General features: G+C 39.6%; 1 protein-coding gene across 1 annotated transcript; it reads right to left on the reverse strand.

Moving 5' to 3' along the window:
- Positions 1–1,706: 1,706 nt before the first annotated feature.
- mbtps1 (membrane-bound transcription factor peptidase, site 1) lies at positions 1,707–24,698 on the reverse strand. Its single transcript, XM_029279422.2, has 23 exons — positions 24,542–24,698; positions 18,670–19,274; positions 16,474–16,737; positions 14,738–14,953; positions 14,408–14,518; positions 14,158–14,267; positions 13,414–13,530; positions 13,236–13,303; positions 12,483–12,585; positions 11,696–11,847; positions 9,894–10,055; positions 9,267–9,411; positions 8,813–9,001; positions 7,602–7,774; positions 7,400–7,515; positions 7,130–7,286; positions 4,874–4,998; positions 4,674–4,751; positions 4,409–4,549; positions 4,182–4,313; positions 3,539–3,665; positions 2,657–2,787; positions 1,707–2,329 (listed from the first exon to the last, which is right to left on the reverse strand). The coding sequence occupies exons 2-23, from the start codon at positions 18,872–18,874 to the stop codon at positions 2,121–2,123; spliced, it is 3,231 nt and encodes a 1,076-aa protein (XP_029135255.1). The 5' UTR covers positions 18,875–19,274; positions 24,542–24,698; the 3' UTR covers positions 1,707–2,120.
- Positions 24,699–26,028: the final 1,330 nt, after the last annotated feature.

Genomic DNA, 26,028 nt, shown 5'->3' on the forward strand with positions numbered 1-26,028 from the left:
AAGGTTCCAAGGGAGATTAGTTGTCCGCTGGGGCCGTCATCCAAGAGGACGGGTGACAGATTCACAGGCTGATCTGGCCTATTAGGCTCGGATAAGGAGCCAAAGCTCAGACCCTCGAGCACACCGACGCACATCACCTCTGATGAAATCAACCTGCATCACTGATTTTAGCCCATAACCTATACTCAAACCACGAGGTAGAAGGGAATTAGTCCATTCAATCTATGATCATCCACAGAAAGAAATGCAATTATTCCATCTCAAAGGTATCCCAAGAAGAAAACAGATGAAATGCCTAAGAACATGCACAATAATAATAAAAAAAACCTTATGAAACACGTTAAGCCTCCACCTATTGATTCAGTCTTTGATTTTAAATCGCTCGTAATGACCGTAGCCAAATGTTTGCGTAAGTTTCAGCTCATCTTTGTGATGTCAACAATGCAGGGGTAAGAAGCAGGACTGATACAGTAACTAATTCAGTCTATATGTTGGCTGCATTTTCATTTCATTTACTGAATTTGCTGTGTCCACAGTAAGTTTCTGTCCTAGGCCCTCTTTGCAGGACTTTACATTTTCCTCTATTTCCATTTATTTGTTTCCTTTTGAAAGAAAAAAAATGTCCAACGCCACCCCGAAAAAAAAAACACATGGAATAAAAACAAGGTCCTTAAAAAGAATCCTGCTCTGACGATCACATTTTAATTCTTCTGGAACAACCAATGAAACACAAGAAAACAGGAGTGTAGTTAGTAGCAAGTTCAAAAAGACTTGATGTTATATGGATCAAGCTAACCTAATAACACAGTCTAAGAGCAAATGGCTCTGTTGAGCCCGGTTTCTTACTCAGGCCCGGCCTCCTTCAGTCTTTGGGAACAGGTCGTTATGCTCTGAAGAACATTATAGCAGCAATTATCTCTGGCTGCAGATACAACAAGGGTGAAATGCTGGCATAAAATAACTTCTGTGCAGATTTGTAGGTCAAAATATTTAGCCCCTCCAGATAAACGAAATTGCTGTGTTTGGTAGAGCTGAATAAATATACATTCTCCACTACTAAAGCAAGCACTGCTTGTTTGCTAGTAAGTAATTGTTTTTTTTTAGGGCTGATCGATGCCAGTATTGTATTTGTGCAGTGTTTGGCATACCTGCTCATATGACATAATTCCCATATCTCAGGCTGTATCAGAGGCATGTTTGATATTGATGTCCATATATACTAAGTTGAGAATCAAAGTTAGACATGAATTCAAAAACATTCCCTGATTCTATGGGACAATCATAACCAAGCACATCACTTTGATTATGCCTTTTAATTGATGAGATATATTCAAACAAGTCTTTTAATGCTACTTTGTTGACCATGAGGTCATGAAGGAGGATATCAACCCAATGCCTGGCCAGAGTTCATTCACTATGTAAAATGTAAAACAATGAAATACAGTCATTTGACACAGATATGGGCGGGATGAACAAATCAGTGGATGGTGAAACAGGAGAAGAGAATATGATTATCCAATGGTCCTTGTGTAAGAAATGAGTGAATGTGTGTAAAGTGTGTTGCTGTCTATGTGTATATCATTTCCATTCTTAAAGTGCGTACAGTACATATTGTATTTCTGAGTGTATGCATGTTTGTGGGATCATGAATTCTCTTGGGACTTCTGAGATTGTGCATGATAGGGTATAAAGAACTTCAATAAATATAAAAGTCAGACAAATTTAATTCATAAAGAAATAGTTTGGTCAAAGAAGAGAGGGGGAGATGTACACAAGTTTGTCTAAAAGAGGCTTTCATGGGGGCGAGGTTTGTTTTGTGTTTACATGAGTTGAACACTTTCTAATACTGCTCATTAGTCCACAAACGGAGCAAAACACCCAATTACGAGCCTTGAAAAGACAAGAGGCACAAAAACTGTTTCAGCCTCCTGGAGGCACAATTTGTCCATGTTGAGAGCAGATTTGAGTTTCAGATCAGTCAGACATCTGCTTCAACAGTTCAGAGTTCCATGGAGTTCTACCCCTCTGATGTTCACAACACAAGTTGTCTTTTTTAATAACATCTCAGTCTTGGGAGGTAAACCCAGCTTTCCAGTAGCAATTCAGGGTTGCAGTCCATGTCAAACTGTGGGGGTTTTACCCGTCGTCGTCTGCTGCTGCTGCTGCTGGAGGTATGTAGGGCGCTTGATGCGGGGTTTCCTGCGCTTGGGTTTGCTCTTGGTCTTAGTCAGCTGCACCACGAAAAAGGACAATACCACCATCGCTCCCAGGAAGGCAAACACGGGGATGGTCTGGCCCACTTCTTGGTTATAGCGGCCTGGCATTATCCCTGAAAGGGGCAAAGGTAACATGGGGCTTTCTCATTAACATCTAACATTCTTACTAACTGTAGGATCTGCTTTTGTTCAATATTATTTTTTATGCTGTCATGTCAGTGAGTATAACATAGTGCCACGTCATATATTTTAAGGCACAAGAACAAGTTTGTCCCTTTGAAGTCTTGTTTTCACTTTAACTGTAAAATATGTATTATGTTAGCGATAGGGAAGAAAGTGAAGGTTTTAATAAAAATACAGAACACTGCCATGTACAATGATAAAACAATTTCATGAAAATTCCTATTGCTTAAGGTAAATAACTTTGAATTACACATTACCTCCGGGGATGTCCCAGGCTCCACTCTCCCCAGGAGACAGAGGTCTGACCTGGGGACGGTAAGCCCTCACGTTGGGTAGAGCCACTTTGTCCAGATCAACTGAGAGAAGCTTCTGGTGCTTCCATAAGTTACTGAGAGCATGAGACAAAGAGAGAGGGAGATGGAAATAGAGAAAGAAACGACTGATGCTTTTTTTTGCTTATGAATCACTCTGCCTATAAACAGCTGCCAGTAGTGGGAATGGGCAATAAAACAACCTCCATAGAGGCTCATGATTAGAATTCTCTCTTTAACTGAGACAAACTTTGGCCATTTTTGTATGATATGTGTTAATCAAACAGCCTATCACACAGCAGAAATAGTGACAACAGTCACTGAAGTCTGCCATGTCTTTCCCTAAACCCCCAAAACCAGAAACGAAACCCAAAAAAATCTTATATGATTTGTATCTTTAATAATATACAAAGAGACCGATATAAACCTGGAGCTGCTTCATGACAACATTCCAAGTTGTTCCCGAGGACTGATCTAAAGAATCCCTGTGTCAGTGAAATGTTTTGCCCAGCCACTGGGAGACATGTCTCTTCCTCTTCAGAGTGCTGTGACTGAGGGAAAGTCACTCAAATTGGAACTATAACAGTGTGCACAAAATAACTCCCAACAATCTCTCACAGACATGCCGACAAACACAAAACGCAGAGAGTTAGCAGAGAGCAACAAACAAAAAGCACCACATAAAAACTCATTCAGCTGTTTGAACAACAACTGATATCTGTCAACATAGTCCACATACTTTTTATGGTATCTGAAACTGCAATATAATTTAAAGAGATCATTGTGCTTCACAGCCTTTCATGCTTAAATACGTATTATCTGACCTACCTTGGTGCGGTCTCATTTAGTGGCTGTGGCTTTGCCCAAGACAAGTGGGGGCAGGCTGGCAGTGGGCGTGGCTTAGGGTCTCCCAGGTGAGCCTCAAGAACCTTAGAGTAGCGGTAAAGATGATTGCCTGAAAAATTGGAGGGCACATATCCATCCATTAGCGGTGCTGCTTAACTGTACAGGGTCCAGTGGCTGGAGCCAATCCCAGATGACAATAAGTGAGAGGCGAGGTAATACATTAACAAATTAGCCAACAAATCACAAGGCTAAGAAATGCATTAAAAACTGGCGCAAACTCGAGCTGCATGTGTATATGTAGAGTAGGCTTGACTGTCTGTGTGTTTCATCTATTTATTTATTTTCATGTACAGGGATGTACCAGAGAGTATGTCTCTCTCTGTATCTCCAAGTTTCTTTGTAAAGCATTAACCTAAGCTGGCCTGATATTTGACTTCAGGAGGAAACCAGGGTACTCAGAGAAAAGCTGACACAGGCCCGGGGATAACATGCAAACAGAAAGGCTCTAAAAGGTCAGACCCAGTACATATTTGCTGTGAGGTGACAGGGCTTTCCACCGTTTCTTTCTCCACCCATGAATTCATCTCAACAATAAGTTCTTAAAGTTTACTTAGTGCTTACTCACCCTCCAGTCTCTGTGGCAGTGGGTGCTCTGTTCCAGTGGGTGGTGCTACCCTACTGTGGGAGTGGCTGAGGCTTGGAGGGGTCATACTGTAGGAAGTGTACTGAAGGAGAGCATCTAGCATCCAGAAACAGTCTGAAAGATTAAACAACACACAGTATTACTCAGCTGTGCCTTTTGTTGGATGTGAAAAGTGAAAGATTAACGCACACCATCCTGCGCTTGGCTACCTTTCTGTCTGTGGCTGTCGTCTATACAGTTAGAATCACCGTACAGAACAATGCGACCGCCGCCATCTGATGGGGTTTGGTACAGTCCCAGGATGGGGACACCCTCCACCACTGCCGTCTCCTGCTTTAACACCTCCAGACCTGTGAAAAAATTAAAATCACTTTGGTGTTAAATGAGAACTACAGACACAGATTAAAAAGTTTCCTCTTGGCCAGCAATGTGCTGTGCAGAGCTGGGTCAATAATTTAAGAGAGGTGCTGGTACCTTGGTCCTTAAGGTTCTTGGCAATCACTATTCCATCTTCTGGGAAACGGGCAATGCTGCAGCCTGAGGCATAATACACTGAGACAGAAAAGAGAACACTCCTGTTATTTTCTCCACACCTGAGTGAATGAACAGTACTGAACACAAATGAATAAAGCCATAGTGCCTGTGTGACTGTGTTGGTGTGGAATGTGTCTTACTGTCATGCTCGGCAAGGCTGAAGTCTCCCTCGTACAGCCCATCACTGAAAGCCATTCCCCACACCGAGATCAGGTCGTTCAAAGCTGGTACGTTAGCGCCCCCTGTGTCTGGCATCCACCACTGCCTGCAGGTCATAGAGAAAACCCTCTACATTCATTTAGGCTACAGAAAATATAAACAAACATAAATAACTAATCAAAACCATCCACTTTAGCAACACCAGAAATAAGATTTGTTTTTAATTTGACAATGGTCTCAAAGGACTGTTGCAGAAAAAATATGATGAAAGTTTGATGAGATTAAAGTCATTCTCGCAAAAAAATCAACAGAAAATGCAACAAAGCTTGTATAATATTTGTAATCTAGAACTCATAGTAAACATAGAAAAAAAACTTGACAATAGCCTTACAATGGCTTGGTATTATTGTTGATATTTCCACAACAAGTAACAACAAGTAAATGAACAAATCTTTTTTCATCATCTGCAATTAAATCTAACTTCAATACTCAACCATTCATGAAGAAGCCATGAAGACTACAGCTAACCATATTTAAGACTCTTAATCTCGTGGATTTGGTGCAACAGTTTGGGAAGCTTATAAATACAGCAGATCTGAGTGATGAGTAATTTTGTTTATGCATGAGGAATTGTGAATGTGTTAAACTGTGTTAAATTAAATCGATTAAATAGCAAGGAGGCATTAATTGAGTCAACACCACAGGGCAGAAACTGAAATACAACAGGCTATTAACTGCACAGAACAGCTTATCTTGCTATCATTATAACATGATTAAGCTCCTGGTCAAAGCAGGAGGCTTTAGGTAATTGCTGTGTAATCTTTGAACTGTCTCATAATGGAGAAAGAGCATACATTTTATTTAAATAAATAGGGTCTGAGAGCTTCCAGATAGGAGAACTAGTGAACTGTAAAGGGCTGTAATAATTCACACAATGTATCGTTCTGTAGGTACCTTCTTTTCCGAGTTATGCTTCTGAACATTTTCTGTAAAGCGGGGAAACAAACTATGAAAACAGTGACATCTTGGATCGTTTAGATAAGATTAACAGTATTGTAGCTCTTCTCTTCTGACCTTTAGATTTTTCCAAAACTGCAGTTCAATGGTTTTTGTATACTGGTCAATCATGTATTTTATACTGCAGAGTATGCCTGGTGCACTGCCATCATTTCTTTTAGAATTTCCATTCCATTGGGTCACGTTTTGACCCAAAATAGTGCTGAACCAAGAGTCCTGAAAACTTTGCTACAACTACACTGTACAGTTACATCCTTACCTATAATACAGTTGAGGTTTATACGACTAATTCTTTGAAAACATGACTATCAAAGTTAAAAAAATGTTCTTATTTTCTGTTTTTTTGTGCAAACCCATTACAATCCTTTGCACTTCGAAATTATAAGGCAGGTAGTGCCATTATGTGTGAATATGTATGAATGGATTAGTTAATACTGATTGCCACTTTACAAAGTAGTCATCAGTGTGTGATTGTGTAGGTGTAAAAGCACTTTGAGTAGTAAGAAAACTAGAAAGGTGCTTTACAAGCTCAAGTCCATTTACCAAGTCTAAATGTATATTTACCTGTTGAAGAATCCCCATACAACAATAAAATACTCAATATCGACCAATAGATGTTTCTAAAAACAAAAGCATTGTCACTAAATGAGTCAGTGTCAACTTTTCCTTAATGTATATCAACATTTGTTATTTACTGAACTAATTCTACAGCCCTGAAATCTTTTATCAACTTAGCAGAGAAATCATCACAGTGAGTGATTGATTTTAAAAGCATCACTGCTTTCTTTTCTTTTTTTTAATATGACATGCATTTTATGTTTTGTCTGTGCTCTTCTCACAGGTTAAAAAGAAGATGGGGCTCAGGGCAGGAGAATGACCCAGAGAGTCAAGTTATTTACAGATACAATTGAACGTCTAACTCAGCTCATAGGAGTGTGTGGCTTTGGTTAGATCAGGAATTCATTACAGAGAGCGAACAACATGGAGGAAAAACCCAGTCACTTCAGAATGTTGTTGAGGTATTGACAAATAGTGATAATTACACGGCATCAAGAGAAGAAAAAAAACTCAGTTTTACTGTTTGACCTTTGTTAAATTTGGAGAGTTAGGACCTTGTATCTCATTAAGAGTCAAGAAGTTCAGTTTTAATGGTCTACCCATTAGGTTTTGTTTGGATATCAATAATCAACAGTATTTAATAGACTAAGAAAGTTGAATACCTGGTGTTTTCATCATAGAACTTGACTTTTCTCATGACTGAGGTGTTGTACCAGTCACTGAAGACAATGAGTGACAGGCCGTTGTCGATGTCTCTCCTCAATTTGGTGATCTCTTCAGGGAAATACTCCTCTTCACTGTCCACCATCAGCAGAGTGCCTGCAGAGACAACATTTTCTTTGCTCAATCATAAGCAAACAGCTCTCTGAACTTCACACTTAGGTGAGCTGCTCAAGTTATAGTCTTCTTATTCTGTCATTGTGTGTTCCTACCATACTGGCTGGCATCGAAGCAGGTGATGGGTGCTCCGAGCACCTCAACAAAGTATCCCATACTCCTCAGGTGCTGGTACATGTCCCTGAAGTTAGTGTGGATGTGGTCTCCATTCCTGGAAACATGAGATCACATTTCAGATGATAAAAGGTAAAAATAGAAAAAGGCTACATGAACAGGTAAACATCAACAGTCACACACCAGTCCAGTGGGTCATTCTTCATCCGCAGGTTGTCTCGGGGAAAGTAGCCAGGTGGGTAGCGTAGGTTGTGGTACTGGTCCCATAGCACCCTTTTACTGCGAGGTGGAGTCGGTACAATCTTCACCTTGATAGGCAGTTTGACTGTGGAGGTCATCTCACCACCAACCTCAGACTGTAGGGGGTGAAGTTAAAGAATGGGTGATAAATAAAAAGGGATTCATCTAATTGATCAAATGGATCAGGTGGTACTTGATTCCAAGAAGGTACATGGAAAGATTGCATTTATAACATCTTATTCTCACCTACAAAGCATTTTTAAATGTGAAAGTGCCTTTTACTGAAAGACCATGCACCTTGGATTTATACCTCAAATACTTAATGAATGCACTGCTGGTGGCTAGTAAAAGATTCTCACTATCGCTATCGCAGGAAAACCCAACTCGGAAATTAAAATGAACAAATCTACAAAATGGAAAGGGTAACTGCACTTGTCAATCAAGAACCGTAACAAACTATTACAGTTCACTTCATCTTGGGAAAACTTGATTAACTATGTAACGCCCTGTAGACCTATTGTTATAACTGTGTTGAAAAACAAGATCACACCCTTGTTGTACATTTTTTGTTAGCTGTTTTCTTGTGCTGTGTATTAACACCGTTGGTTGGTAGGTACGTTTTGGGATTTGTGGCGGATATCTATGTTTGGTATGTAAGTGAATGAGATACAATTCATTAAGATGTTTTCCAAAGTCAATAAAACTCTCTTCAGGATCTGGCAATTATCAGTTAAGCACTTTGTGAACTCTGGGCTGTCAACTCTTCAACAGTAAAGGTTTCAAACCTGATCTACTAAGTACAAATGATTGAACAATGAGGATATACATCAACGAGGATCAGAACAAACAAGACAGACAACTTCTGCTAGTACTTAGCTAGACAAGATCATACATGACAAGATCAATGGTTTTACTCAACATACAAAAAGATAAAAGGGATTTTGTGACCTGACATATTAAGTTAGACATAAACAGTTGAAACAGTAGCACAAAATGTCATGGAAGAATGGTGAAAAGCCCATTTGAACAAAGAGCTGAAACAGCTACCTATTAGTAACCTATAAACATTTAAAAAAATTGATCTTAAAATAAGGCATACACTTTTGTAACAGACATTCGATCAATGTAAAACATTAATAGTTATGGTCACTCACGTCATTCTCTGCAGGTGATGCAACTGTGACCATCACATGACCTTGAGCAATCCCTTCCCATGATGCCGCCTTCTTAGCCACAGAGATGGACACAGCCAGGTAACCAGCCCAGGGCCACAGCACAGGTGAGTAAGAGACAGCCACATCGATGTGGTCCCCGTTCTGGGGGAGGTAGGGCTGCCAGATGGGCTGAAGAGGAGAGAGAAACCTTTAGAAAACCTGGGGTCATCACAACGCACAGCAGGTCAGTACAGGATGAAATGTGTCCTTCATTTGTCCTCCTCCAAACCTTGAGAAAATAATATTCAGAGTGTTCTTTGTAAATAAGCATTTAACTAAACAAAGGAAAAAAAGAGGAAGCAAACACAAGGGTAAAAAGGTTCATCTTGATTCATGTTTATTCATTTATATATGATGTTTATTTGTTTATACATGTTCGATCTTGTGTGTGCACCTTATCAACAATCCTGCCAGTGACACCCATGCCATTGAGTATGGTCACATTGACGATGGTGGGCATTCCTCCATAGTAGATGGGCTGAGAGCAGTAAGGCCACATGTATGGACACTCTGTGAGATCAATGTAGCTCGGAGAGAGACTGGGAGGAAGCAAAGAGGAGAAACACGAGTGAGTAATTCTCTTATTGTATGGCAAATGCGTTTCTGTACCCAAATTTTATATAAAATACTTTCTGCCTGAAATTATTTTTGTACAATAATGTCTTTTAGAGGTTGTCAAATACATTTATGACACAATACTAACCAACCCATTCAGTCATTTAATCAAGTCAGAAAATGGGATTGCAATAAACCGGTCATAAAGAATGACCTCCTTTTATCTCTATTTTACTTTTCAGAGCCAAATAGTAAGTCTGCATTTAGAGATTGTTAGAAACTCGATTAGATTTTCTTGGAAGTAATCCTTTAAAGGATTACCTTGATTCTGCCAGTTTGAGCAGTTCCTTTTCATACCCCAGAGAGTTTGTGCAGAGTTTGTGCAACACGTGTATGTATGGACCCTGAACAGTCTTCTGTGTTCCCTGTAATCACTCATGAGCTCAATCCTGAAAGTAGAGTCTACCTGGCCTGGGGTCTGTAACTGTTAAGGATCTGGTAGGCTCTGATCAGGTCCAGCTTCCCATGGCCCTGCTCAAACATGTTGACCCCTGGCAGCCTGCGGGCTGAGGCAATCAGAGCCTGCTTCATTGAGGCCGGGTTCACCAACTCCCTGTTCAGGACAGTGCTGGAGGACAGAGGAGGACAGGCTGGGTTAGTTTGTTTCTGTCAGTCTGCTGGTGTCAGATTCCACAGCTTTTTATTCAGAACAGTGTTGGAAGACAGAAGAGGGATAGGCTGGTGTGTGTGTGTGTGTGTGTGTGTGTGTGTGTGTGTGTGTGTGTGTGTGTGTGTGTGTGTGTGTGTGTGTGTGTGTGTGTGTGTGTGTGTGTGTCATACTCCAGCGAAAAAAGGGAGAGGTGCCTGATGTCAACAAGGGAGGTATGATGTTTAACCTCTGAAACATAAGGTCACAAAAAGGCCTTAGTTTCAGCATGAGGGCTTTCATCATACAAGACGGGATATTGACAGACTGGGAATAATACCCGACATTAATCTGTGAAGCACCTCCTTCCTCTGGGACACATTTCCCTCCCTATTCACGTAGGATAACAGCACAAGAAACAATTACATCCCAGCAAGGCTTGAATAATCCACAGGAATCCTCTGATGTGAACTTCATCTGCAGGCCAGCTGTGACAGCAGCCTCACAATGACACGTTTACGTGGAGTGATGTCACTTCATCCAACACAGAAGAGCCTCAAAGAGATCTGAGTCCATCTGTAGCTCCTCACTGCAGTATTTTCACTCTATTTGACACACACTTCTCCAAGTTAAACTAGACATGTTTTTTTTCTTGTTTATTAGACCACTGCTCTCTGAAGTACAAATAGCAGGCTATGTCCATACACAGCAACTCCTTTCTAAAATGATACAACTAAGACTTCTGTCTTTTTGAAGACTCTATGGTTGCAGTTATTAAAATTAGTACATTTTATAATTCATCTGCTTCCTAAATGTACAGGAGACAAGCCATTATTTGGGAAGTCTTGTAACCTGCAGCATCACCAGCCCTACATGGAGCATGGCTGTTTTGGGTTGGATAACCAGCACCTGCTTAGTGTGCTTCTGTTCACACCTGACTGAACAATGAGAGCGTACCTGATGTTCATGTGTGTTACGGCTGTATGTTGTTCCCTGTTCTGTTTGTCCCTCTTCCCATTCTGTTGTCTCCAGCCCAGGTGAAGCTACTGATTGCACAACAAGGCTCACCTGGCCTCAGTGCTTGACAGCCAGTGCTGCGTTCAGGAGGAGAAAGGGTTTTGGAGTTGCTACTGCAGTGCCTCTCAGTCAGGGAGTGTGTGTTGTTGTGTTTAGTTAAATTAGTTTCTGAGTTGATCTTTGATATGATTTAGTTTTTTGTCTATTGATAATAAACCCTATAGTTTTGACTATGGTAAGGTGTATGATATGATTTGTTAGCCCCATAGGGCCGCCTTATGGTGGGCATAATAATGTGTGACATATGTTTCAGGCTTAAAACGGACAGATATCTGTTGTAAAACAGGGCTAAAATTCTTATCTGGACCCAAGCTGTATTTTGAGTACTTTCAAGCAGCATTACTCTGTGATTTTTTTCGGCCACAAATTAAATCACTGACAAAGGCTTAAACTTGGTACACAGCTAAAAGATTAATCAATTGGTTGACAGCTATAGACACATAGTCAAACAACCTACTTTCACAAAATAAGGATAACTACATTTCTAACAAGTGTTAAAAATCCCTTAAACCTATGGAGACATATTTCTGAATCATAAGACCGACCTGGCCAGGAGAGTCACAGCTCCAGCCACCACAGGAGAGGCCACACTGGTGCCAGAGAGAGAGCGACATCCCTCCTTCATCCCTGATCCCCGGACGCCAGAACCATAGGTGACAATGTCCGGCTTCACCCTGCCATAGCCCCCTGGAAGCTCCTGTACATTGAGAGAAACATGATAGGTGAGATTAAGACAGAGACGGACAAACTGTCTGACACAGCACAAAAAGTGGCCTACAACTTACATTTACCATAGTTTGTCCCTTGAAAGGGTACTGTGCCATAGTTTTGAAATTAAATTAAGTTATCCTACATTTAAAATAGCTTTGATTCACAAAAATAAATGTATGTTTCAGTTCATATATTGCCAAAACCATGAAGTCTAACGCTACTTAATAGTTAGTTTGAAGCCAGAAAAATAGTATTTTTTAATGTTTGAGGCCAGAGTGTGTGACGGAGGAATCCCTGTTCCTTTGGCCTCTTCATGGCTGGCTGACAGTGTCTAAGGAGGCAGAGAGACTGACTGGATATGAGAATGGAGCTGTTATCAGATTTCTGCTTTGGGCTATGACTGATAAAAGAAAGTGGTGGTGGTGTGTGTGTTAGTCTGTGTGTGTATGTCTGTGAAAAAGGTTGATTGGCTGTGGATGAGGGATCAGGGGCTTGCATTATGGTTGACTAGCTCCTGTGGCAGAGGGTAGGTCTCTGGGGTAGATGTCTGCTCTAAAACGTATTAAGGGTACAGTGTTTGTGTGTCTGGGTCTGAATCTGTGCATTTCTGGAGTAACTCACCCAGGTGGTCATGCCTCTAGAGGAAAACCTTGCAATGTTGTCCTCAAAGTCAATCCCTCCGACCCCGATCACATCCATCTGGTCTGCTGGGTTGTTCAGAGTGCTGAGAAAGAGGAGCTTACTTTACTTTTCTTGTAAGACTTAAAGGACCACACTCAGTTCAGTTTAAGCACAAAGAAACAAGTCAATCTTTCCTGTTCTGTTCTTTAAATGTTGCTAATGAATTAGAATTTAGCAGGACTGGGGGCAAGGCATCATTTGGGTAATTTAAATGGTCAGTGGGGAAGAGGAAGTTATATCAGTGCGTATTTAAAAAAGACTTGTGGTTACAGTGACATAAGTTCTTCATAAACTATTGAAGTTATTTTATTTTCAATGTACATGCACATTAAATACACTGATCCAAAATGTCGGCTCACATGTTTATTTATTTATTTCTTAAGCCCTCAGAAGTTAATAAAAAAGTCAGAAGAATGTCAAGGTTTTATGAGTGTTTATCTAGCAAAACCGAAAATTAAATATAGACACCAAAATATATCTATCCCCACAGCTTGCAACTGCTTGAAAAAATGTATGACCAATGCAACAGTCTTAAGCCGACATGAAGTGTTAAAAATCAGGAAAATGACAAAAACAACTGAACACTAAATTAGTTGTGAGGTAATTTAAGGTCACAGTATTTAAGGATATGTTCAATTACCATTTTTAACAGTTTAAAAATCCTGTGTTTCAAAGTTAGAGTGGTTAGCTTACCCATACAGAGGTCCGTCATTGCCAATAGCAGACACCATGATCACCTTGTTGGCAGTGAGCTCCCAAACCTGAAAAGAAAAAAAGAAAATTCTTTGAGTTGTTCAGAAAGAGGGAAATGTAAACTGTGTCTCTCTATTTTTTATAGTGTATTCTGTTCTTGGAATTGTGGGGCTTTTACCTTATCAACAAAAGGATGGTCCATGAAGTCAGGCCCCCCGATGCTGAGATTTAGAACATCAATCTTCTTCAGGATGGCATAGTTGAAGGCATCTAGGAACCACGAGGTGTACGATACCTGGGATGTGAGGAGAGACAAATATGTTAATTAGTTAAATGCATTCAGAACAAATAGTAGTATTATTGAGGTGCGACTTGAGGTAAATAGTATGGTGGGGTTACTTTACAATCAGTTAAAGAGTTTCTGGATATTTTGTGGTCATATAAGAACCGATAACTACTGTTAATTTAACTGGACATGAGCATTTAACAAAAAAATTAAATAAAACAAAAGCTCTGACATTAAAAGAAAGAAACCTGAGCTCGGAGTAATCCAGCACACACCAGGAATGTTCTCGTCGACTTAAAGTTGAATGCATATAAAACATTGGAGCGGACAACGTTTTACATTGCGGCTTCCTCAGGTTCTAAAAACTGGTGTTACGGCCAAGCGGCATAACAGCATAGTGGTGCAACAGCGAAGCAGTGTAACGGCATAGTGGTGTTACAGTGCTGTATCAGAATCTCTGTGCATAGGTGCAAGTAACACAGCCTTACAATTTTAACAAAAAGGATAGTTAGATTGAAAGACATTTCAAACTATCATTAATAGCCTTCTTGCTGAGGTCAGATAAATAGATTGAAATCTCTGCAACAGCTACAAGATTTGAAAAGGCACATGGGAGTAATGAGAGTATGCCTATACCTGGTTGTTGGTAAACACCCTGAAGATGTGCAGCTCGGAGTCTGGGGCAAAGCCCTGACACTCTCTCATACTGGCTATCACTCCTGCTACGAATGTACCGTGACCCAGACCTGAAAGACAGGACAAAAGATTCATCATCATCGTCTTATAATCCTTAGTCTCTCACACGCTACATAACCTAACAGGGTGATATTGATTATCATTGCTGATTATAGATATTGTAAATGATGAAAAATAACTTCCTCCTCACCATCATCTAGTGTCTTCTCATTAGTCCAGTTTGTCCTTTCCTTGACGTTCTTAAAATGTGGGTGCTTCTCACTCAGGCCTGTATCGAACACTGCCACCTTCACCCCAGAACCTGTACACAGAGAAGAGAGAGATTCATTTGTGTGAGACAAAAGGCAACAGTGTCCCAGGAGCCCATACAAGAAGAAAATACATTTATTCTGTCTTAGGGTATTTTATGTTTGATAAAGCAATCATATATTTTTGTTTGATCATGTTAACATTTTTGGGACAGATGTTTGCCTCAGTCCCCACTACCCTGGCCCTCTATCAGAGAAGTCAAAGGTCTAACCTGTGTGTCCCATCTGCCAGAGTACGTCTGCCTGAAGGATCTGGGCAACATGTCGGGGGATTGCTCGTAGCAGACGCCGGCTGGAGTGGCGACCAGTTGCGTGCCAGAACCCCGAGCCCAGTGACAGGCTGGTTCGTCTGAAAGGGCGGGATGATTGCCAAGATTGCCATTTTTGTTTCCCCCGTGTGGTATTCCAGGGTGCAGCAGGCTCAGGTGCTATGGAGACAAAAGATGTGCAAATGTATAAATTAACGTCTTCTACATACTGCATTCAGGTGACTATGGGTTGAAATACTAAACTGTTAGCACTATTTATTGTTTGCAATTCTACTGGGACACACAAATAAAGTTTCACTGAGAAACTTGCTTACATCACTTTTCATGAAGGGCCGCAGTAAATGATTGCATTGTTGTTATGGCTGTCACAGTCTGTCAGTTAACCTAATCATGCTCATCACGTTCTGAGTCATTTCTCTCTCTTACTTTCTCTGCCCTCTTTCCATCTCTCTCCCTGCTTCCATCTTCACCATTCAACTAAGCTGTGATCCAACAGCCTCATTCAAACCAGTGGTATCACAATGTGAACCGCTTAGAAAGAACACATTTTTCACAAGGTCATTAGCAAACAGCGGCAGAGCCCTGCAGGTTTTCATACATTTAAATTTGGAGTGAAATGCAGAGATGAGGTCTTCTATATCTCCTACAAATTAATTACCCCTTAAGTGAGCACTTCATGGACTCACAAAAACACCCATGCAACACAAATCCAGCTAATGTGCAGTTCACTTCCAAAGGTGATCCATTCTATAACCAGGTTCAACGCTAATCTAGAGCAAACTCCACTCCCAGGAGGCAGATTACAGATCGACACTTTCAAACCACTGACTGTTTCGGTTATCTTGAAATGAATTCAGAGCACGCACTGTAAATCGTTTCTAACATGTCCTCGTGCTCTCTCATGCATTCAGAATAAATTCACACACTTCAGTTAATGAACAAAGCATCCGGTCGCTTAGTGAGTTGAATATGGCAAGGCTTGCTCTCCAGTACTTCCATTAGCTTCCAAGAGCACACATGTTTAAGCTCCTCATAAATAAGAACCCTACAATATGGCGAATCTGTGTTTCTTGGCAACTATAACCATGAATTAGACACCTCATTAACTTCAAAAACGCAATATGTAAAAGTCTGATAGAGACCTGGAAGTAAATGACACTGAATCACACTTGTTTTTGTAAAAAAAAAAAAAAAACACTGACAACATGAAATGTATCACACTACACATGGCTTCCATCTTGATACTGTATGTGTATGCAGGCTGGTGTCACACTACAGTCTTTCATCCAGTGCCAGGCACAGCCCACTTCCCCCCCGCGCAGGCAGGCAAGCCCCACCGCACTGACTGACTAACCCACTGGTTTCCTCCCAGGGTAAGCAAACACAGAAGTTCTCTGTCTTTCCTACCATCCCCCAACACCAAACACACCCTGTCTGACTTCAACACCCCTAAATTGGCCTAAATTACATTTTATAGTGAGATACACAATTCCCTTCTTACTCCTCGAACACAGTGTAGAGAGAAACAAATCCTCTGATTAAACAAACAAGAGACTGTAGCAGACAAATGGCTTTCTGTAGCTTCACATAGCTTTATATTTCTTGGGTGTTGAGCCAACTTTTCAGCCTCTGTGATCCTTCTTTCCTGCATAGTAACCATATAACCTCGTCAGACTTACTGGGGACATATTTAAGCACGCGGAACACTTGGCGTTGAGGCGTCACCCTCTTGATGTAAGGGTGGTCCTCTAAGGTCTTCAGGCTGTTGGGTGAGGGTTGACTGATGTGGACCAGCTCAAAGTCACTGGGGAAGTCGGATGCTGGGTTTTCTCTGGGAACGATGTGCCACTCCAGAGCTCCGTCACCGCCATTACGTAAGGCGCTGTTGATGTACAGGCTGCGAGCTTTGGCCGAGAAATATCCTGTAAATCCTACAATGTACTCTAAGGAGACAGAGAAGGGAGAGGTGAACTTTTTTAACAAAGAGTTAGGTCAGGATTTGTTCTCATAGACTGTATGTGATCAGGATGGAAACTTCTACTGGAACCACAGTTCAGTTATAACAGGTTCCATCTCTTTGTTATCACACATCCATACTGGTGAAGAGCAACGCACAAGTGAAGATTACCGAAAAAACTTCTCAAAGTACAGTCTCTCCTGGAATCAATAAAGTATAACACTATGGGAAGTTAACAAGCTATTCCATATCAGGTGTATAAGATGAACTTTCATGTTTTCTATTTTTAATTCCCTTAGACGGATGATTGATGAGAAAAACTATTAAAGCATTTGGTTGACTTGCTCCCCAAACGGGAATAACAAGCCCGCTTCTCATTCATGTGTCAGTATTAAGTCATTCAATAATATAAGGAGAGCACTTAAACAAGTTCAGCAACATCCCTACCACGAGATCTTCACTGTTAGGATTTAGCTAAAATGTGGTAGTGTAAATATACTTTTATAAATGTTGATGTTCCCTAAAAGTGATTTTCTTCTTCAGATTATTCTTTGTAGAACATATTTTTCACAAAGTTATGGATTATAATTTATATGTAGGTGGGTGTGTGTCTATATTTGATTTAGTATTTTTGGACATTACAAGCCACTTTTGCATACAGGATGTTTTATAACATTTCTTAGATATGTGTAGGGTCTGATCTTTGGTCTGTTTTTAAGGATGTCTTTTAGTATTTTTATGAGCAGTTTATATGCGCCTAAATGTTTTTAGATTAAAGCTGCTGTGATTGTATAATACCCTGTAAAGGATTAATGAAGTATCGATCTTTTATCTAATAATAGATATATAAATATAATGTTTTATTGTAGTTTAACAATAATTTTGGCCTGAACTGGAGAGGGTTAAGAGGTTACTGCGAGAATACAGTTGCTTTTAGGTAATGAGGTAGAGACACGAGTCTTCCCTATCAGTTATTATCACAATAGGAAAAATTAGCTCTTTTCAACTAATATAGTTCCGTTTGTTAGTATGGTTACTGGTAATCGGTGTTTGTTTAAGCACTGTCGTTTGATGTTAATAAAGTGAGACAGAGAGCGAGAGAAAAGGAGAGCAAATAAAGGATATGGAGTTTAAGCATGGGAACAGCAGGGTTGTAACAAGATAGTAACAAATAGAAGAATATTTTATTTTCTTTACATAAATTAATCTCATCAATTTAGCAAGAATTCAAAGTCACCCAGTTCAACACTTACCAGACTTAAACCAACACTGCTTTCATGGCACGCTTAGGCTGACTATTTCTCTCATCTAATACTTCTAGTAAAAAGCAAAAATATGGGGTAATTGTTCAATCTTAGAATAATAAGCTAATCATGAACTTATCATCAAGGCAATACTTGCCTCCACACCACTGTCTGCTCAGTCCAATACTTTCTTTGCTACATGTACTGCACTGAGGGCCCCATTTACTAAAGGTTTAAACTTGATATCATCTGTGTTGCAATATGCCTTGCACTCAAGAAAGCACTTTGTTAAGATGAGTTCAATTTTGCAGTGTTATGTTTTCAAGTGCAAAAGCACTTAGTTCAGCTCCTAATAATACTCTGATCACAACATGAATGTTTTATATTAGATATGGTCACTATGTGCTAGTTTATTATTCCATCCATTATTGACATTTATTCAGTATGTATGGTGGTGACATATCAAGGCTCAAGTCAATGAGAGCTGTGCGTACTATTATGGGATGCAAAGAATATGACAGTAAAACAGCGACACAATCTTCAACTGTGACTTCACATGAATATCAATGAAATGCAACTATAACCCATAAATAAGAAAATGGCCTTATGAAACACAGGATTGCAACATCTTGATTAAAACACAAAGAAGAAGTATCTGAACAATTTTTTCTTACCATGCTCTACCACCTTGGTGGAAAACTCCAGTTTGAGGGTCAACTGGGAGGAGCAGTTGGAACAAGATGACATGGGGGGAGGCTTTAGGTTGGGAGAAGGATCAGAGCTAGATTTGGCTTCCCCCGTTGGCTCCATCCCCACCAAAGGCAGGAAGCCCACCAGCAGCCCCAATAGCATGGAGGCCCACACAGGAAGCAGCAGCATTTTGAGTTGTGAAATAACACAAACAATCAGTTTGCCCAGGTCCCTATCAAAAAAAAACAGCAGCAAGTGTGCCGTTTCAGATATAGAACAAGAAGCAAAAACCTAGTTCAGGGTCAGTGGTTGAGACTGAGCATCTCAGGTCCAGAGCTCCACAAACAAGTCCATATTGCAAACGGCCAAAGCAGCTAGATTAATTTCTTTCTGCGTTTCCTCTCCATGGTGATAGTCCAGAGTTGGGGTTAGTGGCACTTCCAGAGTGGGAACATAGATGCCATGTTGAAAACAGGAGGAAGAAAGCAGTAATAGGACCAGTGGTTCAACTGGAGGGGGTAGCAGCAGTGATGGAGGAAGATGCTGGTGTCAGTTTATAGTCTGACTGTAGTTCTTTCTATCTTTTTATCTGGAAGGAAGAGAGAAAAACAAACATTTTCAAACTTGCCATTACATCGACAGAAAGAAAATCAATACAATCATGTTAGAGTAAGTTTACGTTAAATATGTAACCCTGAAACAACGACATCCTTGGCTTATTAGTGCAATAAGATTAATTGTATCTGCATCTAATCCATCTTTTTCTAACCAAAACGGCATATTAATAACAACTCTGTTCTATTGAAGCTACAAACATCCATTAAATCATTAGAAAATATGATAACTATTAAACAACACTAAGTTCTGTTTTACAAAAAATATTGTCTTATCCTATATTTCGCTTGAAAATGTATCGATGTATTTTACTAACTCAATATATCGCACAACCCAAACAACTCCCCAGTGCTCAGAATGCATGTGAACTGAATGGAAAAATGTGATATTGTGGTGTAAAAATATATTTACTGTAAAAATATAAAACAAAAGCCCTTTAGTATAAAGATTTAGTATAAAGACAACTGAGTTCAAATCCTGCTTGAAGGTGCCATAGATATCAGCCGCACAAATCATAATACAGTCCATAGTACAGTTTTGTTTTAATGTTGTTTTTACAAGAGTTATTTTTAGGGATGTAAAGATTAATCGTAAAATCGATTCAAAGGTGTCAAGATTCACATCGGTACTTTGAAAAATGATTCACAATAATATCGTGAGCGCCAGCCGCTGTAGAGCAGAGGCGGTTGGCAGCTGCAGAGCAAGATATTGAAATTGAGGACGTACCACCGCTTTTTAAATCGGAGGTGTGGAAGCATTTTGGCTTCCCCAAGACAGAAAATGAAAGAGGTGAAAAGATAACAGACAAGACAAAAGCTGTGTGCAAATATTGCAAGAAGATAGGGAACTACACAAATAGCACAACAAACATGATGCAGCATTTAACCCACACCACAACGATAAGCTCCCATCACCTCCCCTTGTTGAGAGAAATAAAAACGGCCAAACCACACTGACAAGTGGGTTTGAAGCCCCTAAAGGAATCTTTTTCAGTCATAATTTGTCTACAGTCTCATTTTGTAAAATAAATCGTGAGAGAATCGTATCGTGAACCCAGTATCGTATCAAATGAATCGTTACATCCCTAGTTTTTTAGATTGTTTTCTCTTTACTTCCCACTTGATTCCTCACTTTGATGCATTACACTGCCACACACACCATATCCAAAAGATTCATAGCTCAGGTTACTACTGGAATTTCACCAAATCTCATTTAAATCTATTGTCTGTATTATTGTTTTTTTATTATTGTCTTTTCTAATGTTTTACTGTTTTGTGTTATTAGTTTTTTTTCCGCTTTTTCTGTTGTTTCTATGTGCACATAGTTTCTCTCAGAAAACGGTCATAAAGCGTTGATTTTTCATTGGTTACTAAGTATGAAACTGTAATTTAACTTTTCTCTGTTCACTCTCTCCGTGTCTGAATCTGACACACCAGCACAGCCGGCGGTCGACTATAGCCCCTTTCACACACACAATGCACTCTTGAAAATGTCCTGACATTGTCCAGGAGGGGTTGTATGTGTGAAAGCATTCTGCCGAATCTGGTCACCCAGAGTTTTTCCAAGACTTTTCCTGCTTAAAAATTGTTCACCTACAGTTCGGGTCAATTGATACGTGAACGCAGCAGGTGATAGTCTGAACCTTTATCGTGAACAGGTGGACAGAAAGATAAAGTCATTCACAGTGAGCAGAGTTTAAATGCTTTATACTCTTTACTGCTGGCCTCAGTAGCCAGAATGCAGAATTCCACTCATGTGTTTGTGCTGCAGTATAATGTCCTTAAAGGCTTACTATGTGACTTTTAGAGCAGATTTTCAGATCAAAACAAATGCTCTCTTCCAAACTCCTCCCTCCCCGCTGAGCAAAACAAGCCGAAGAAGCGCTGCCCTGTCTATGAGAACAAATAGCTTCGGACGACAAATCCAAAGGGAGTTTTTATTCACTCTCATGAGAAAGTCTTTACTCCACAATATATTTTATTTTTTGCTATATGAAAATTCAGATTGTTGTTGATTGCACATTATGCTTTCAGACAAGCTGTAGTGGTATTAATAAATATAACAGTATCCAATGTGTCCTCCTCCTACTACCTGAAACACTGCACATATCTCATGTGTGCACACAGCTGGTCACATGCAAACAAACATGTAGGATAAACTTATACTAAGAGAGAAGGCTGGGGAAGTGGCTGTGGCCAAAAACCTATAGCAAGTAAGAAAAGAGTCTAAGCAGCATATGACGGCTTGTACTAGCAGCCTGCAACAGTTTCCTTTTTTAAAAATTTGTTGTCATGTATTAAAAGATCCAAACATTGGCTTTGAAGAGCCTTATTTAAAATAATTGAATAACTGACATGAATGTTTCATCTAAACAATGAATTAACAATCATTGTGGCATGTCTTGATAAACCTTACAGTAAATTAGTAGTGAAAAAATAACTAATTCTGTTCAGTAAAAAAGTATATGAATAGCTGTTTACAGACTTGGTGGGCATGGAGTTGGTTAAAAACACACAAGAGGCCAAAGTCACTCACCGTTTAGGATAGGGTTATCAAAATCACTAAAAAATTGTAATTTCACTGCATATGATAGAATAGGGCAGCTGTGATTCAGTGGAGCGGTCCGTTGTCTCTCAACAACTAGGGGTTCGATCCCAAGCTCCTGCAGGTACATGTCTGATGTGCCCTGAGGCGAGGCACTTACTCCAAGTGGCTCCTGATTCTTCTCTGAATCAGTTGTTAGGTGTACTAAATGACAGCATTAAATTGATTTGGCACAACAAATGTTATTATTTGTAGCATTGAAAAGGGACACGACAAAACAACAACATATTGAAAGATAAAGTGTTGAAGATTAATTTATAATATTGTGCTCGATTTGATTGAATTTTTTTTTGCTACATTCCGAACTAAACAAGCTTTAAATTTAAAGTTTAAAAAAAATTTTTTTTTTCTGTTTTAACCCAAAAAAACAAACAAAAACAAACAAACAATGTCTTAGGGGAGGAATACATTATACATGTTAATTTTTTCTCGATTAGGCCCTTACTTGACTTGGGGGTCTCAGCTTTTCTTAGATACAAGTAGGGGGCTCCAAGGAAAAAAGGTTGGGGAAACCCTGAGCTAGGCTACCTCAACTGACCAGAAACTGTGAGTTTTACAAGTTACAACCCACCAGTTGCAGCAGACATGCTCACACATGTTAGTATCCTCTTCAGCAGGATCTAAAAAGGGAGATTCTGGGCAGGTTCAGGATTATTTCCCTGTGGCCAAAGGTATGGACTACCCAGTAATGAAATACACATAAACTACCTACAGGAAACAAAGGTGCATGCACACACACACACACACACACACACACTGCAACAAAAACACACAGACACACATAAAGCTCAACAACACCAGAGCTCATGAGAACCATCTCAATGCTGACTGCAAGTCCAGCCTTGGTTACATCAGACAAACTCCCTTCTCTCACAGTCTCTTGCCGCTCACTTATACCTAAGAGACATCAAGACAGAGCTCTCAGTTCCTGCAGATCCTCAAACTGTGTTGTTTTGTTTAATAATGAACTCAACCATATGTTTTAAATGTGAGCCCCAAATCATGACCATTTTGTAGTCATTTATAATGTAGTATCCTCAACAAAATGACTATTAGTGTGCTATGTAGATGCTCTCTCACTGCTTAGCTTATTGCTGCACATTGAATATGTGCACTGTGCAAACAGTAAGCCGTGTGCACGTGTTTATGTCTGTGTACGTTAAGATTATTATATCCAAGCAGGTATGACTATTGTCAGGCTGTCATTACAAATCAAACACTCCCTTCATAGCAAGAAAACAAGTTCACCTACCCCTTAAACTACCAAAATAAACATGTCTTTGATTGTCAAATAAATTCAAATAGCACAGTTATGAAGAATTCCAAATGCATACTCTTCACTGTACGTGTTTAAGATTACCCTTGCTAAATGGTAAAGTAGATAAAATCTGCAGGTATGGGCCTAAACAAGAGGAATAATGATAGATGGTGATAATTACAAGCCCCTAGTTGGTCTGGTCAGAAAGGAGGGTGCACAATGACTCGCTGTGGCTTGAGGCAGAATCACTGCCTGAATAAGACTACAATAACGACTACTGGTTTGGTGGAAGGGTTGTAAAAATAGCCCCACTGGTTAGGGCAGGGCTGTAAAAAAAAAAAAAAAAAAAGCAGGGACTACCTGTGTCAACATAACACCACACCGCAATAACAGCATCAATCCTCAAGGCAAATAAAGTTTAGTACCCCGGAAAAGTACCCCAACAAAAATCAAAGGAAAGAAGGGAGAGCGACTGTAAGTGATGGTAATCTCCAGGCAGTGATGAGGAGCCTGTGGCTCTTTATATGAGCAGAGGAGACCTTAGATTTCCTTTTTTTTTTTTAGCACAAATTTAGTGAAATCTTATCATCCATACTAAGAGGACAAGAGTTGAGATGAAAAAATACTACAGAAGTAAAGCTGTTTATCAATAAAAAACTTCACACATTTGTCTGCACTGTGTAACATTATAAAGGATCCTTGGGATGCAGTGAACACAACATCAACACTGCCAATAGTTAAATTATGAACAGACTTTTTTTTTGTTTTAGTTAGTCCACATGGTTCACTCCTTAAGCAAATCAAACACGTTAAATAACCAAAGTTTACATTAGAGGGTGCAGAAATGGTTTTCTGTTGGCTCACCAGGATTTTCATAAATACATATTATGAATATTACCCGTACTAACACATTTCACCATGGCATTAATAGGGATTAATAAAGTATTTGTCATACTGATGTAACGCACATAATGTCATGGGGGTCAAGACATTAAGTTACTTCGCTGTTTTGAAGTGAAACGCGTAATTTATGAAAGTCTTTATCCCAAACTTAAACAGCTAGAGACTTAAATAAGTCGACTGTAAAAGCAATGCAGCTCCACAGAAACAAGGAGCATCATAAACAAAGCAAGCAGCTGAAATATGAAGCTTACGCTGTCTGAGGACAATTATACAGAAAGTCAATGTCAGTATTTAAAACCATTTTAACAGGTCTTACCGTCGCGGACATTTCACTTACCTGTCTTGAATTGTTTTGGTAAACAAGCAGATGTGATAATAGGTTTATCAGACTCAACAGTCTATCACATGCGTTAGCTAGCTAGCCTAGTAGTATTTTACAGTATAAGCTGGAGGGTTTGTGTGGTAAATATACTCACCGAGCTGAACCATTTGTCGCTGGTCACATTTGTATGTTCATATTGTTTACTGTCCGTGTATATATAGACCTATAGCTACTCGGTAACGTTTGCTAGTTTAATGTCTACCGAACAAAAGCTAGTGGCAAACTCACCAAACGCTACTGCAGACTACTGACGTCTAGTTATGATAGAGTGCCAGGTTTGGTTACGTCATCCTCCTAAAGCTGAGGAGATTCCGAGTTTAGGAGATTCTTCATACATTTCTGACGAGAGCCACTGCTTTATATAGTCCTGTATTGTATTCAAAGGACTGAAAAATTACTAATTAATTTATGGAAGGTTAAGTTTAATATTCCACATTGAATGCAACCTTAATCATGATTTGTAAAGCTTTTTATCAAATCTGGCAACCCACAGGGCCCAAGTTACCACTTAAATTGAGCTGCAATTTGCCAGCAGTGGACGCTGTTTGCCGTCTGGACCATAGACTGTAAGTCTACACACTGAACTGTAAATAAGCAAGCCATACGGTTTTTAGTATACGATTTTTACCTTAAACATATAACACACTTCTGTCACTCATAGCACATTCAAATAAACCAAAATAAAGTTGCATTTTAACTATACAAGAAATGATGCTGTATTTAACCGTGAAAGTTGCTTGTAGGCTACTTTCTATAAAGTGGTTTTGTTACAATTAAATACTCTCTGCTCTACAAGTAGTTTGCATGTTAACGTTATCATTACCTCATACTTTGATGAACTGTAATTAAACTGTGTAGGCAATTTCTATTTTAAAAAGAAGTCTGTATTATGGTCAGTTGAACAAACCACTCTGTGCAGGAACTCATGGCTCTGTTCTGATATGTTACCATGCGAGACAATGATGTTCCACCTCAGGATGCTCTTGTCTACATAGTGGGCTAACGTGATATAATTTCATCAGTAGCAATGGGAAGTCTGCAGTTTTCACAAGAATCGAAGTTGGAACACAGCAGCACAACAGGGAGAACATGAAAACTCCACAGAGCTTACATTTACACAACTGAAGCACATTTTTTCTTTTAGGCCTTATTATAATTTCTCATCTCCAAAGCTTGACATTTCAGAGCTTTTTTGAAAAAAAATGGGGTTGGTGAGACGAAATCATTTAGCAAATGTGCCGTTGAAGGTTGAACACATTGCACATGGCACATTTTAACTTACGTTGCTTAACTTCCCAAATTCAAATGACAATTGTGACAAATATAAATACACACAGAATGATTTGCAAAACCTTGACACCCCATATATAGTTGTAAATGACAACATATTAAATGTTAAAACTTCAGTGTTTTAAGGATATTATTTGCCCAATTTGAATTTGATGCCGACAACATGTTTTAATAAAAATTAGGACAACAGCAGATTTTCCACAAAAAAACACAAAGAATCTGAATATAATATTGTCTTCTGTAAATCATATTAAAAGATTCAGAGAATCTGAAGATATCCCTAAATATAGG

The sequence above is a fragment of the Labrus bergylta genome, chromosome 7 (genome assembly GCF_963930695.1).
Source record: "Labrus bergylta chromosome 7, fLabBer1.1, whole genome shotgun sequence".
Classification (NCBI taxonomy): Eukaryota; Metazoa; Chordata; class Actinopteri; order Labriformes; family Labridae; genus Labrus; species Labrus bergylta.

Excerpts from the sequence above, each read along its gene's own strand:
- mbtps1 (XM_029279422.2), bottom strand. The coding sequence starts at position 18,874 with ATGCTGCTGCTTCCTGTGTGGGCCTCCATGCTATTGGGGCTGCTGGTG. Across the intron at positions 10,056-11,695 it reads GCTGTGACTCTCCTGGCCAG|CACTGTCCTGAACAGGGAGT; the intron begins GTCGGTCTTATG and ends TCTGTCCTCCAG. Across the intron at positions 7,775-8,812 it reads CATCACCTGCAGAGAATGAC|TCTGAGGTTGGTGGTGAGAT; the intron begins GTGAGTGACCAT and ends CACCCCCTACAG.